The sequence below is a fragment of the Microtus oregoni genome, unplaced genomic scaffold (genome assembly GCF_018167655.1).
Source record: "Microtus oregoni isolate MIOR12 unplaced genomic scaffold, Mior012 000038F_ref0000394, whole genome shotgun sequence".
In the NCBI taxonomy this organism is placed as follows: Eukaryota; Metazoa; Chordata; class Mammalia; order Rodentia; family Cricetidae; genus Microtus; species Microtus oregoni.
In genome coordinates this window covers 11,279,428-11,295,189 of record NW_024543097.1, presented here as the reverse complement: position 1 = coordinate 11,295,189, position 15,762 = coordinate 11,279,428, and the positions used below count along the sequence as shown (strand labels likewise).

General features: G+C 47.9%; 1 protein-coding gene across 1 annotated transcript in view; it reads right to left on the bottom strand.

The window, feature by feature from the left end:
- The window catches only part of Rab31 (RAB31, member RAS oncogene family), a 121,071-nt gene extending 105,545 nt beyond the window's left edge, over positions 1 to 15,526 (bottom strand). The window contains exon 1 of the mRNA XM_041631895.1: positions 15,343 to 15,526. Within this exon, the coding sequence (XP_041487829.1) occupies positions 15,343 to 15,381 (39 nt within the window). The 5' untranslated portion in view covers positions 15,382 to 15,526. The remainder of the gene's footprint in view (positions 1 to 15,342) is intronic.
- Between the last annotated feature and the right edge of the window lie 236 nt (positions 15,527 to 15,762).

Genomic DNA, 15,762 nt, shown 5'->3' with positions numbered 1-15,762 from the left:
ACTTACATGGCTGCCACAGCAGATCAAGTCCCTCTAAATCTAACAGGCCCCACCCCAGCGGTCCAGTCATCCTGCTTGATGTCCAGTTTTGCAAGCTGACATTTCCTGGACCAAATGACAGTGCTTCTGGGCAGCCCATGAGGAACTGAAGGGAGATGACCTAATGTCACAGGGTTGGTTACTTCCTAGTAAGGGAGCTGTGAGATGTGAAATAGCCCAAAAGGACACGGTCACGCCCCAGCATAGCCTCTACCTCACACACCTGCTCCTCAGAGACAAAGCCTGCCACAGCGGTGAAGACCAACCGCAAGGGCACACCCGCACGACCATCCTGACCTGGGGCCTGTGGCTAGCCCCGCCCCCCAGGTCAGACCTATTACGGGTACACCAGATCCTCTTAACTAGTCTCAAGATTAGACCCCGCCCAATAATGCCCCTGACCTTTTCACGTGTCACGCGTGCTCAGAATTAAGGAACTATCATCTTGACCTCTCAAAGAACGAAACTGAGAGGGGCTGGAGAGGTTGTTCCGCGGTTAAGAGTGCTTACTGCACTTTCGGAGCAGCTCAGCACCGTAGTGGCTGCCCACACGTATCTCCAGCTCCTAGGGATCTGACATCTTTTTTTTTTTTTTTTTTTTTTGGTTTTTCGAGACAGGGTTTCTCTGTGGTTTTGGAGCCTGTCCTGGAACTAGCTCTTGTAGACCAGGCTGGTCTCGAACTCACAGAGATCCGCCTGCCTCTGCCTCCCAAGTGCTGGGATTAAAGGCGTGCGCCACCACCGCCCGGCTCGGACATCCCTTTCTGGCCTCCTCAGGTATCTGGACAGAGAGACAGGCACACATACACATGAACATACAAACAAACAAATAAAATGAATCTTTAAAAACAAAAGCTTTGATCATGACATTACAGGATTCATTTACCAATCTTCCTCACGTAGGCACGCTCCAAACCTGGTCCAATCATTCAATCAAATTATTAAAAAAAAATTAAATTTAAGATCACCCTCTGTGGTGGCTTAAATGATATCGGCCCCCAAGAGGCTCATATATTTGCTTTCTTGGTCCTGAGTTGGTAAAACTGTTTGAGGAAGAATTAGGAGAGGAGGTGTGGCCTTGCTGGAGGAAATGTGTCACTGGGGGTGGGCTTTGAGGCCCAGATGCTTTCTCCCAGCCCCTAATCTCTCCTCTTTCTCTCTATTACCCCTCCCCTGGCGCTCTCTCTCTCTCTCTCTCTCTCTCTCTCTCTCTCTCTGCTTCTTGCTTGTAAGTGACAAATTTCTGTGCCCTGATAAGCCTCTCCACCAACCCCACAAGCCAAATCAGAACAAGCCAAACTGGATTAGAAAAAGCCCACGGTTCATAAGTAAAACGCTCCCAGATGATTTTCCAACTCCTTAGAGAGGAAATAGAAAAGAGAGACCAGAGAATCAGGCCAGTCTAAACGTTTTTCCGGAGGGCAGTTTAAACATCCTGTGGGAGTGGTCCTGAGCATCTTTGGGGAGGGGCATCATTTGGTAGGCTTTCTGAGATGTGACAGGGTTTGGAGAGAAATTGGGGAAGGTGCTTGTGATGAAGCTTCCACCAGAACATTCCAGACTCTTTGGGGATATGGATGCCAGGGGCTGGGGTGAAGCTTCCACCTGAGCAGTAAGCTGTAATGCTGCTTCAGCCAATAATAACTTGCAGCAGCGACAGAACACTCCGACACACTCCTGCCTCTTTTTATTTCTCCCTGCAGTGCTGGGCACCGAACACTTTGAGTATTTTTAGCAAGTACTCTGAGTTACATCACTGAGTTACATCTCAGTCCCAAGACACATACACACTTGTAAAAAAAAAATCAAGGATGGAGGGCTGACTCAGCAGTTCAGAGCACTGACCACTCTTCCAGAGGCCCTGGGTTCAAATCCCAGCACCCACATGGCAGCTCACAACTGTCTGTAACTCCAGTTCCAGGGGACCCTACAGCCATGGCAAAACACCAAAGCAGATAAAACAGAAACTAAGCTTTTTAAAGCTTCGTATTTCTGTTTGTTTGTTTCTAAAATAAGGTCTCCCTGTAGCCCTGGTTGTCCTGGAACTCAAGAGATCCACCTGCGGCTGCCTCCTGAGTGCTGGTGTTAAAGGTGTGCACCACCACAGCGCAGCTGAAACATCATTTATCAATGGAGCATCCTTATGCGTGTTATATAGCTTTGAGCTTTAGTTTCCCTTCAGTAAAACGGGCATGATAATAGAAATTTCCCCCACAGTCCCTACTCTGGAGAGATTAAACATGGCCGCAAAGTGGGTAGGACCTGCCTAAATCCAAGCACTTGCCAGGTTGAGGCAGGAAGACAATGCGTTCTAGTTCTAGACCATCCAAGACTGTCCTCACTAAGTTTGGTTGTTGTTGTTGTTTTCGAGACAGGGTTTCACTGTGTAGCCTTGGATGTCCTGGAACTCACTCTGTAGACCAGGCTGGCCTCGAACTCACAGAGATTTGCCTGCCTCTGCCTCCCAAGTGTGGGGATTAAAGGCTAAGAAAAAAGATGCCTGGTTGACTAGCCCAGCCTGGACACTGGGAATGTGTGTGACAAAGCTTCTCTGGCACACAGAAACTACAAGTCACGGCCCATCTGAGGGCACTCAGCCCACAGGACCCCAGGTTGTTATGCAACAACAGGCCACCAAAGCTCAGCACAGAACCTGAGATGCGCTCAGCTTGTGTCGGCTGCTCTGGCTGTGGGCATGGTACCTTTCCTTCACAGCCTGCAGCCATTACAGACTCATCAAGGATATAGACTGACATACTTATTTACATTCTTGAGGGTTCCGACGAGTGGGAAAGAAAAGAACGACTTCTGGCTTCAACCCAAGGCTGTGTGTAGTTCCTTCACACCAGCACGGCCAAGACCCGCGTGAGAACCGTGGCAGACTCTTATTGTGCTTGCCAGTTTAGAATTGCTGGTTTTCCTCCACAATTGTTTGTGGGGGAGGGGCTGTAGTGGGGACCAAACCCAGGGCCTCACACACTGCAGGCATGGGCTACATCTACCACTGGGCCACATCCCCAAGCCTTTTTGTGTTACCTTTTGTTTCGACACAGGGTCTCTCTAAGTTGCCCAGGCTGGCTCTAAACTTACTTTGCAGTTCTGTCGGACCTTGAATATGTTATCCTCCTGCTTAGGTCACTGGAATTACGGGCCTGATTCATCCATAGATATTTTTATTAAGGAAGGCATCATGGGCAAAATTAGTACTATGTGTGCTAACTTTGTCCATAACCGTGAATTAGGATGGGCACATCTCAGGTGACACAGCCATGCTGAGCCAGTCAGATGCAACGCCCCAAAGCAAATCACGCGTGATTCACACAAAAAGTGGTCATATGGCATGACAGCTCAATCGTTAGAACATTCACATTTTGGTTATAAATCGGACGACATTAAAATTAACATTAATCTCAATGTGTATTATTACACCTTAAGTCCTCTTATTAAGGATAGCTTACGAGGTGGGGTATAAAAATAATCTAATTAGTCTTTTAAGAGGACTTGGAAAAATTGATATTCATGTTTATTAATAGTTCCTTATAAAAATGAATTGCTTTGGAACACGCTTAAATTATTCATCTTAATGAAAACGCTTTTTATGAATGAAGCCTAATGCACTCTCTGCTTTACTTTGCCACATCATCTTTGACACAGGAGGCAGCCAGATCAACGCGCATAACAAGGCTGCTGACGAGGCTCCCTGGGCAGGGAGGTTCTATGGCAGTCAGTAGAGAGACCCTGCTCAACGGTCCCTGGAGACCAATGTGTGTATCTAGGATTTTCACGGTTGTCTTTGTAGATAATAGCAGAAAACGATGTGGCCCAACCTCAGCCCACTTCCACAGGATGGTTCCAAGCATCCCTTGGCGGGCCCTAAGCATGACAAAAGGTGCAGTCAGCTGGGTCACCTCCAACAGCTCCCTGACCTGACACACTGAGCATCCTCAGAAGAGACCTACCTGTGCGCCACAGAAGCACAGCCTGCCCCATCCACAGTCCCCAGTCGGAGACCAAATGCTTTCATTAACCCACAGCCCAGCCTCACAGTCAATGCAGGACTTATCCGGTTCTTTCAATGTTGACTTTTTTTTTTTAATTTATTTATTTATTAAAGATTTCTGTCTCTTCCCCGCCACCACCTCCATGTTGACTTTCTGAAAGGGAAAACCGTGGAGCCCTGTGTAAACATTATCAACTTGACCGTGAAAGCGAAACTGGTGGAGACTGGATGCAGAGGAAGCTCTAAAGCCAACGACGTTCCCTTAACATCAGTTCCCTGTGATGAAAGACATAGCTCTGCTGTCGCTACATGCCAAAGCTGACGTGCCTCTGGTGTCACGTGTGCCTGCACTCCACAGTCTATCCAAGACACTCGCCATCTTCTGTTTCAAAACTCAGCTGGAGTGGGATTCCCGCCTGGCTAGCACACTCAGAAGTCACCGTCACCTCTCAGACTCTTGCATACTTTGGTGGATCACCCAAAGCAAGATGGCTGTGATGACCCTCATAAAGGGTGAGTCCAACTGTGTCACTGCTCACTGTGAAAACATTCGACAGTTCACACACACACACACACACACACACACACTCGCACACTCACAATCTGGCTGCAAATCTGCTAGTGGTTCCTAAGACCACACCCTCCACCACCATCAATGGTCTTTCCTGCTTCCTTTTTCTCTGGCATTCCTAGTTGGCCCTGTGTCTCCTAGGCTGTCAGTTCTGTGAGGCAGAGTCACGATACCTTTTTCATCTCTGCAATGGTTCACAGCGCACGGCAGGCCCTCAGCCCATACCTGTGGCACCTGTCAGATGCTAGGTCTCTGCTGAGGGGGAGGGGGAGAATGCCACACTAACTCTGCCTCTTCTCTTCATATGCCAGTCTAAACAGGCCTGAGAGTCGCAGCACAGAGCTCTGTTAAAAGATGGCCACATGGAAGATTCTAGGATGGAATTTTATTTCTTTTTCTCAAGTCGCCACACTGGAGTTGGGAGTGTAGCTCAGTGGCAGAGTTCGTGTACAAGGAAGGCCCTGAGTTCAATTTGCTGCTGAAGGAGGAGAAAGGGAAGGAAGAAAGGGAGGGAAGGAAGGAAGGAGGAGGGAGAGAGGGAGGGAAGAGGCGAGGAAGGAGGAGGGAGGGAGGAAAGAAGGGACGGAAGAGGAGAGGAAGGAAGGGGAGGGAGGGAGGAGAAGAGGAAGAAAGAAAGGGAGGGAAGGAAGGGGAAGGAAGGAGGGGGAAAGGAAGGAAGAAGGAAGAGAAGGAGGGAAGGAAGAGGAAGGAGAGGGGGGGAAGGTAGGAAGGAAGAAGGAAGAGAGGGGGGGAGGAGTGAAAAGCACACAGAAATAGAAAGAGCATACCCACAAACCTGCCTATCTTTGAGATCATATCCGTGGACTTAAGTCTTTGCTAGATCCCACTTTGACCTTTGAGGACAGTCAATCATGGACAGTGGCCTAGTAAGGCCTGCAGGGATAAAAACATCCTTCCTGCTGTCACCATGGAGAGCCTTTGTCCTGGTGAGGCCAAGCCTGTCACCTCACACCACACAGAGGCAGAGCTCTCACTCCAAGGCCCTCTGACCCCGTGTCACCTCCCAGTGTTACCACTTTCCCTGTCAATTCCACTAAGAACCCAGCCATTGCCACACGTCACCCATTTCCTCCGCAGGAGGTCTTTGGAGGCTCCATGCTGCTGCACACCCCCCTCCATATCTGTCTTGCTCTGGGTCGTGGTCACTTTGAAGCTAACAGCCTGGCTCATCTATGCCCTCTCGGCCATGATGTTCGCTTCACTACAGACTTCGGAGCAGTGTGCCAAGACCACTCCTACCTCCCAAGGTTGTTTCTCTCAAGTATTTTGTCACCACAAGGGAAGTCTAAGTGATATGCCTTGTCTTCAGCCCACCCTCCTGCCGGCCCTCAATTGTCTGATAATCCGAGTCTTCCCTCCACCTTCAGGGGATCTAGAAGAAGGGGAAGCTAAAGTCCAGGTTAAATAAAAACAGCGTGCTCACATACCGCGAGCACAGAAATATATCAGGTAAAATCGGACATATTTTATATGATTCTACCATTCTGTTACTAGACAGTAAATCTCACCTTTCTTTTCTTTATTCCCCTTACCAAGTTAAGCCCTGAGAAAGGCAGTTGTATCCACAGACATAGCTCCCTCTTGGCAGCTCAGCAGCCACACCAAGGGCAAGAGCTGCAGAAGCAAAGTCAACTCCTGCAATAGCAAGCGACTAACACTGCCACACTGTCCCTGACCAAGACTGAAGCACCCAATCCCAACACCTCCTCCCATGTTCCCAGGTCTCCTTGGGTTCCTGCGTCAATCACTCGTCTCACCTGTTTTGACACATAACACATGCCACCTTTGAACAGACCATAGCCAGAGCATCCCTAATCCAAAGAGTTTGCATCTGAAATGGTCCAAAATCTCAAGCACTATGATGACATTCTGAACGTTTCAGAACTTGAAGTGTCTTGAATTTCAGATATTTGAATTAAAGATGATCTATCTTAAAAAGTCTATGAAGGGTCAAGGCCAGCAAAAGGGCTCAACAGGGGAGGGTACTGGGCTGTCCAAGCCTAAATTCAATCCCTTGAATTCATGGTGGTAGCAAAGAACCAACTCCTGAAAGTTGTCCTCCGACCTCCACACTCCCTCGGTGACACAAACACGCACTTCCACACTTAGACACACATTGCACAGGCACAAAGAGACAATAAGGAACAGAAGGAAGGAAAGGAGGGGCTGTTGTAAATATTGCAAAATCTGAAAACACCAGAATAGGAACTACTTTGTCCCCAAGCATGTCAGGCAAAGGGTACCGAACCTGTCATTTCTTTTCCCTTCCGTAATAAAATGTTCGCCTCTGTGATGGTTAGTTTTGTCAACTCGACACAATCTATTCACTTCAGAAGAAAGCCTTAACTAAGTGTTAAGATGTTCCTGTGGGGGAACATCTTCAATGCCTTAACTGTTGTAGGATGACCCCTTCCACCCGATAAATCTACCGGCACTTTCCGTCAGCACCCAGGTGCCAGGTCTTCCTTTGTTCTCTCAGCCGTCACTGTCCAGTTCAGCTACTCAGTTGTTTCCAAGGCTGATTCCTGTACAATGTTAGAAACAGGTTCTTTAGGTTTCCAACATGGACTGAAGACCAGTATCTCTCCAGGATCCCTCAGGCCTCTGACACAGATCAGGGCCACTGAGGCACACAGCTTCACGGACTGAACAACTACCTAGTTCTCACCTTCTCCAATGTGAGACAGTCATTGTCGGACTATTTGGGCCACATCACACAAATCGATCTAAGAAATCTTTTGATACATAGTCATTCTATTGGTTCTGTTCCGCTAGAGCAGTGTTTTCCAATCTGTGTAGTCATATTAGTTAGATTTTCTAGATGTACAGAGATGTATTTCAGATGAATAGGCATTCTTTAAACCTTTCAAAGACTATGGAATATGGCATTTAAAATGTTTTAAGAGCTTAAGACTTTTCATGACAACGAGACACAACTGCTCCTGGCAGCACAAATTACTTCAAGAGGTTAATGGGCATCAAAGAGGCTCCCTGTGGAGTTAGTTAGTTATTTGAGCAAGAAACTGTTCTTTCCTGGACTGCTTGATGCTATGCTGTATGAACTGGACATGCAGGACCCACAGAGAAATGATTGTTGAATTTGACTAAAAATGAGACAATCTTTTGGGGGTCCTGCTTCATGAAAGAGTCTGTCAGACATTCTGCAGGACATAGAAAAATGTGACTGACAAACTACCAATATAGGTGGAACTGTCTTTGAAATGTCCTGCTTCATGGAAAAGTCTGCTGGATATTATAGGCCTGTGGGCTGAAGATGGATGCCCCAACAGTACAGAAGAACTTTGGGTAACTGTCCAGGCAATGAGTTGTCTCTGTCATTTCTAGAGTTTTGGAAGTTGCTTACAGTGCACTTTCTATTAACTTAGGTAACATTATATCCTTCTAGAGTCTTTGATGAAGTTGAAGAATATATAGTTATAATTATAGTTTTCCTTAGTTATAATAAAAGATAAAGTAGATATAAATATTGTAACTGTAATTCTTGCTTGATGATGCCTGTTTTGTTGTATGTAATTTTACTATGTTAAAGTTAAAACCATCCTTTTTATTTAAACAGAGAAGGGGTTATGATGTGGGAGGTCCATCTGTCTATGTGTTGCTTTTATTGGTTAATGAATTAAGAAGGACTGGCTTGGCCTAATAGGGCAGAGTAGAGCTAGGTAGAGAAAATTAAACTGAATGCTGGGAGAAAGGAGGCAGAGTCAGGGAAAAGCCATGTAGCCCTGCCAGAGACAGATGCTGAATGGAACTTTACCCGGTATGCCACTGCTACATGATGATACACAGATTAATAGAAATGGGTTAAATTTAGATGTAAGAGTTAGCCAATAAAAAGCTAGAGCTAATGGGCCAAGCAGTGATTTAATTAATACAATTTTTGTGTGGTTATTTCGGGGTTGAGCAGCTGGGAACTAACTAGCAGCCTCCTTACAACAAATTGGCACCCAACTGAATATTTTAGAAAGACTTGAGACTTTTAAAAAGACTAAACTTTTAAAGTGTTTGAATTTTTAAAGACTATGGGACTTTAAAAAATTTTTAATGTTTTATATTGTGATATTAATATTAACACACCATCTTGGGGACAAATATGAAAGAAAAGATTCTAGATAAATAGCAATGTGCTTGTGTGTCAAGTTGACAAAGGGCCAATTGTGCTGCCTAGTTTTCTGTCAACTTGACACAAGCTAGAGTCATTTGGGAAGAGGAATTCTCAAGTGAGAAAATGTCTCCATAAGGCTGGCCTATAGCAAGTTCGCATGGTATTGCCTTGATTGGTGACTGATGCTGGAGAGCCTAGCTCACAGGTGGTTCTGGAATATCAAAGAAAGCAGGCTGCACAAAGTATGAAGGACAAACCAGTAAGCAACACCCCTCCATTGCCTCTGCTTCAGTTCCTGCTTTGGGTTCCTGACTTGAGTTCCTACCCTGACTTCCATCAGTGATGGACCTTGAGATAGAAGTATAAGATAAAATAACCCTTTCCTCCCTTTTGGTCATGGTGTTTTGTTTTTTTTGTTTTTTTTTTTTTAAATATTTATTTATTTATTATGTATACAATGTTCTGTCTGTATGTTTGTCTGCAGACCAGAAGAGGGCACCAGACCTCATTACAGATGGTTGTGAGCCACCATGTGGTTGCTGGGAATTGAACTCAGGACCTTTGGAAGAGCAGGCAATGCTCTTAACCACTGAGCCATCTCTCCAGCCCCCTGGTCATGGTGTTTTATCACAGCAATGGAAACCCAAAGTAAGGTACAGCCTCAGTTGCAGAAGAGACCCCAGAATGCTGGAACTGCCATGGCCAGGGAAAGACTACCAAGGACAACAGCAGGTTTTGTGGAGCCAACCTGACCCAAACAAGCTATTTAGTGTGAGATGGCAGAGCTGGAGAAGCAGAATTTCCAGAGCCTTTTAGAGCCCAGAAGACCATAAGTGAGTTCCAGATGCTAGACACTGAACTACAGAACATGGATTTTGGTAAAGCTTTTGTGTTTGTTTTGTTTTGCTTTTGGAGATAGGGTCTGTCCACAGAGCCCTGGTTGTCCTGGAACTCATTATGTGCATCAAGCTGGTCTCAGATTCACAAAGACTCACAAGATTCTGCTTACTGAGTATTGGGATTAAACATATGTGGCCACCACACCTGGCTTTAACTTTGATATGATTATCTTATGCCCTTGGTTCTTCCATTTTGGGATTAGAAATATTTACTTTTTGTGTTTGTTTGTTTTATTTTTTTTATTTTAAAGAAACACATAGATTAGAAATTTTGGATATTTTTTGGTTTTGTTTGTTTGAGACAGGGCTTCTCTGTGTAACATCCCCAGCTGTCCTGGAACTCACTTTGTAGACCAGGCTGGCCTCCAACTCTCAGAGATCTGCCTACCTCTGCCTCCCAAGCACTGGGATTAAAGGTGTGGCCATCTCCACCCGGCAAGATTTTGGATTTTTTTTTTAAGAGACAATAATGGATTGACCCAGAAGTGTAAACCAAAAAAAAAAAAAAAAAAAAAAAAAAACTCTCTTCCCCAAACTGCTTTTGGTCAAAGCACTGTTAATCACAGCAACAGAATGGAACCAGAACAGGGAGATAAGGAAGGGGCCAGTGGCCGTGTGACATGGGTCCTGAGTATAATCTCCCCAGACACAAGGACATGTGAGGAACAGGCTGCTTGCTGAGGTCTGTTTTGAGTTCCTATTGAGGCGAAGGACTGTACTGCCTCTACTTGAGGAAGCTGGTAAGGTAAATTCTGGCCTATTCAAGGTAGAGAAGTCACTCACTAGGCAGCAAGGACAGAAAGCGGCGTCCACAGAGCATACTGATGGAGTGAGGCCAGGATGGTTCCATGATGTACTGAGGGAAAGTGTGAGCTAAGAGACAAGGGCAGCTGAAGAAGAGGGATCTGGACACTGATCGGACAGGATTTGAGCAGCCCCTTACTGTAAGGTTTTGAGAGAGAAATGGGGGCTCCACTCCCAAAACAACTTCTCTCCCACTGACCACCGAGTCTCTACCATTTTTGATTTCTCATCCCAGACACATTTGATGCCATCGGAGGGCCAGAGCCATAGTTTGGGGGCTCTATAGTTACCACAGCCATAAACCAGACTTTGTTTCCCAAAGTTTCCAGCCTTGGGTATGTTGTTACATAGAAACAGAAAGCAGACTGAGACTGTAGCTACCTACTCTAACACAGTATGCACGACTTCTCAGCAACTCCCAACACGCTCAGATGACCCTATGGGATGCTCTCAGTAGCCAAGAGCTCAGAGTAGTTCATCTGACATCACACCCCTCCCATGAGCTGAGCTTTGTGGTTAAAGAAGACTGCCCACTCCGGGTCCTAATGCCCTTGGATTCACAGAGCCCTTCCCTGGACAAGCCCTGCACAAATCTGCATTCCCACCACCCAGACGCCTCCCGGAAATCCTGGGTATGCGCATACTCATTGGTGAGACACCACAGAGATACTGACAAAGGCCACGGGGAGAAGTTTCCACTGCTCCTCACCAGAAGCAGGGAAGCCCTCAGTTGTATTTTAAATACTCACTCAGCTGCTAAGGAAGTAGCAGACATCTCTAAATTGTTGTCAAGACAACCAAAGCACAAATACAAACCTCTTTGGGTTCCCATCCGGAAGCAGTTTTTTAAGCACACAGGCCCAAAAGAAATAGGCTACCCCTCCCCCTCCTTGTCTCCTCTCTGTCTCCATCTCTGCTCTTGCCACATGCCAATGTGTGAGAAAAATTCGTACTGGGAAACTTTCCACCTTTGAGGTTAAGACAGCTGCTGCAATACTGTTTTTGTTCGCGTTTGAGAATGTACGATGGGGTGGGGGTGGGGGGGATGTTGTTTTTAAGCATCCTGTTTCGTAACACTAGTACAGATTCCATAGTGTGATAGCTTGGCACATTATTAGCAAAACTGTGACTGACTGGATCCTGAGGGTCCACAGACCCCTGCCCAGTGGGGTCAAACACGCCCCTGACCATGGTAGCTTCCACAGTGTGCCTACTGCCCAGTGGGGTCAAACATGCCCCTGACCATGGCTAGCTTCCACAGTGTGCCTACTGCCCAGTGGGGTCAAACCTGCCCCTGACCATGGCTAGCTTCCACAGTGTGCCTACTGCCCAGTGGGGTCAAACCTGCCCCTGACCATGGCTAGCTTCCACAGTGTGCCTACTGCCCAGTGGGGTCAAACCTGCCCCTGACCATGGCTAGCTTCCACAGTGTGCCTACTGCCCAGTGGGGTCAAACATGCCCCTGACCATGGCTAGCTTCCAGTGTGCCCACTGCCCAGTGGGGTCAAACCTGCCCCTAACCATGGCTAGCTTCCACAGTGTGCCCACTGCCCCCAGGGAAGAGCACTCTCAAAGACTGGCTGCACTGTCCCATGTGGCATAAACATGGGAAGCTCACAAATGTATAACAGGAAACATAAATTAACTTGATGTTCTCGAGCGCTTGACTTTCGAGATCACTAAGTGTTTAGGGTTTCTATTGCGGCGATGAAACACCATAACCAAAAAGCAAGTTGGGGAGGTAAGGGCTTATTCAGCTTACACTTCCACATCACTATTCATCACCAAAGGAGGTCAGGACAGGAACTCAAACAGGGCAGGAATCTGGAGGCAGGAGCTGATGCAGAGGACATGAAAGGGTGATGCTTACTGGCTTGCTCTACATAGTTTGCTCAGCCTGCTTTCTTACAGACCCACGACTACCAGTCCAGCCCACAGTGGGCTGGGCCTCCCCGATCAATCACTAAGAAATGCCCTACCGCTGAACCTTAGGCAGCCATTTTCTCAATAGAGGCCCCTTCCTCTCAGAAGACTCTAGCTTGTATCAAGCTGACATAAAACCAGTCAATACACTAAGCTATCAGAGAACGTCCCACAGGCCAATGCCAATCCAACTTGGAGCACTCAAAGAAACAAAGTCAGACACACCAAGTAAACAGTAAGAGCACCAGCGTTCTAGAAGGCACAGGGACAGGGAAAGAGACCATGCCACCTGGCCCCCTCGCACTCCTATTTGTCACAATGACCCTAATGTCAGAAGATAAATCCTCCAACCCAAGGGCAGGAGTCACCAGCAGGGACCCATTCAAAAAAAAAAAAACCAGCCTGTACCTTGAGCAGGGAACATGTCTTCCAACAAGAGGCCAAGCCCAGACTAGCCACTAAGCCTCTCCAGCAACAGTAAGGCTTTGCTATATAGTAAATACACTCTGTCACCTTCTACATATCTGAGGGTAAAGCTGGCAGGATCTTGATCATACTAAGATTTCGGGGAGGTGCGACATAGCTTTCAAAACAGATCAGGAAGCTGAGGGCCATCTACATGCAGTACTTCACCTGGAATAGACGACCCTCACCATAAGAACAGAAGGTTCCTAGGATCCCTGCTAAAATCCTAAAAAGACCAAAGGGCTCATCATTGATTCCCTCTCCATCTTAGGGCCCAGAGGCTCTCTCAAATTCAGACAGTACAGGGCCATAGGCCTCCTTCAAACACCACCTCATAGAAAGAACCAGTCTATTTAGATAAACAGCTAGAAATTCAGCCTGGCCCAGAGAAGGACCAGCCAAGCCAGGGAGCCTAAAGACTAGTTAGTACTCACTATGGACAAGATCTATCTCTCCTTGCAACAGACTATCTTCTGACCTCAGGAACACTAAAACGTGCAACTACCTTCAAAATCAGGAGGATATCCACGTGCTATGGTACGAACGAAGTTTCAAAACTTCTAAAGATTCTTTCTCGGTTACAGAATCCTCCACCTCCAGTTCAGATTCCTACTTGTAGGGCCGTGGCAAAGAGACAGAGATCAAGATAAAACACAGCCTCCAGGAAGCTGGTGGAGACTGCTTGTTTGTGGAGATGGGATAAAAGAGAGAGGGGGAGGGGGAAGAGAGAGAGGAAGAGAGAGAGAGAGATTCTTGACTTGGCCTCTCCTCAAGCCAGGCTTGCTATAGTCTACTCTGGCATCACAGACCATCAGGGAACGGTATCACACATATATCTTAAAGAGGCCATCCAGTATAGCTCTCCACCTTCAAAGAGAAGGGCATGATGTGTTCATCCTACAGTTAAGCCACTCATTCAGCCCTTCCAAACCCTGATGCAGAAGGTGGACCAGGCCCTCTGACTTCTGGTTCTGAGCTCTTGTCACCTGGTCACTCTCCTGGTAGGACTTATAAACACTGAAACTAAAGCTAAGGGTGATGTCTTGGGACCATGAGTGTGCCCCTCGGCAGGTTGCAAAGGAGAAAGTGTCACCCACCCCCAGGAGCCAAAAATGTTTCCTGTTTCATCTTTTTTTCCAAGTTTAATTGTGACACGCCCCACACACCCAAGCTTCCTTCTTTGGAACCTGACAGTCCTTTTAAATCTTCAAAGGCCTTTCTCCCATGGATTCTTGAAATCTAAGTCTAGACGGTAGTGGACAGCCCAGAAGACACGAAGCTTGTGTTGTTATAACACCAGAAGTTACAGAGAGAAAGGTAAGAACAGCATCCCAGGCAGCCTGCATGGGTGAGGAGCCCTGGGAAGGCCTTGCTGAACACTAAAGGGGAAGAAAGGGCCTTTGTCCGACCCCATGGGATTCTCCACAAATACAGCAACTGGTTGTAAGTGGTGAGGACAGTGTGGGGTCAGTTCCCAAGGCTTTTCAGCAAAGGATCCATCAGAACCCAGACGAAGGAAGCCACAAACCCTTGGTACATTCAATCCTAGTCTACAATCGTGACCTGTATACACTTTCACGTCCATCTTGACGAACCCATTAGCTTGTCATTGAGAAGAATGAATACGGACCTACCCTGCCCAGCTCTTCTATTTAGGAAACACTTTTCCTAGCAGAGTCAACTTTGCCAACTTCAAGGGCAGTACACGTGGTGCTGATGCCAAAGGCTACAGAAAACACGGCTTAACACCAGCTCTAATTTTGGAAGATTTCCGAAATTTAATGTGGGTAGCCCCAAGGAAATGACTCCCAAACACTGAATCCCTTGAAGTTGAGATGTATGTCTGGTCCGCGGGTCGCAAGGGTTAGATGCTGTTTCTTTCTTTGTTTCTGACTGTTTCTGTTTCTTGGGACTAAGAAAGATTCATTTTGGAAGGGGAAGAGCGATGGGGGGGTGTTGGAGGGGATCGTCCTGCTTCTGTTCATCCACGGCACGAAAAGTGTACTGGACACACAGTTCATACATAGTTAGTCATTTCTGCTTTACAGTCGGCCAAGTCTCTGGTTCTCCTACCCTCAGTAGGAAGGACTGATTTGATGGCTTGTTTTCTAAGTGAATAAAGCAATTGCCACCAGTCACCTACCCAACCCCCGCAGGAGGCAGAGGAATACCAGTGCCTCCACGAAGTAACTTAAGCATTCCTCAGGGAGGGAACCATCCGTGGCGGAGACGAAAGCCCTAGGGGCCCAAGGGACTGCAGGACCCTCTATCGTCTGGTCCTCGACAGCCCTCCCCCGTGCCCATGCCCACCCCTCAACCTGGAGAGGCCCAAGGTTCCCCTACACGCGGGTGCAAATGGAGCAGCCGGAGACGCTCGGGAGCAGCTGGGACCCGGCGGCCGGTGCGGGGCGCGGGAAGGAGCGCGCCGGGGCCAGGCGGCGCGGGGGACAAAGGCGCGCGGGAGCGGGGATCCCCGTAGGCTGGAGTCAGGACTCACCCCGAGAAGACACACTTTGAGCTCCCGTATCGCCATCATGTGCTTTGGGCCGGGCCGGACCGGGGCTCAGCAGCATCGTCCGGGCCGCACCGCGCCCAGCCTGCGTCCAGCCGTCTCCCAGCGCTCTCGGCCGCCGCGGGGCGGAACCGTCGCCGGGGCTATTTCTGGGCCGCGGCCTCCGCGGTCGGTCACGTGCCGCCGGCCGGCTCCTCCCGACGCGTCTAGTCTAGCCTAGCCGCCCGGCTTCGGCTCCGCCCGGGTCCCATCGGCGTCGGCCTCCGGTGGCTACCCAACACCGGACTTGAGGGCAGTCGGACATCACCGGCCCCGGGAGATCTGAACCCACGACCGATCGCGTCATAAAGAGCCATTCGTACAGTTTATGCTGTCGGCTATGGTTCTAAGAATGCGCTTCCAAGT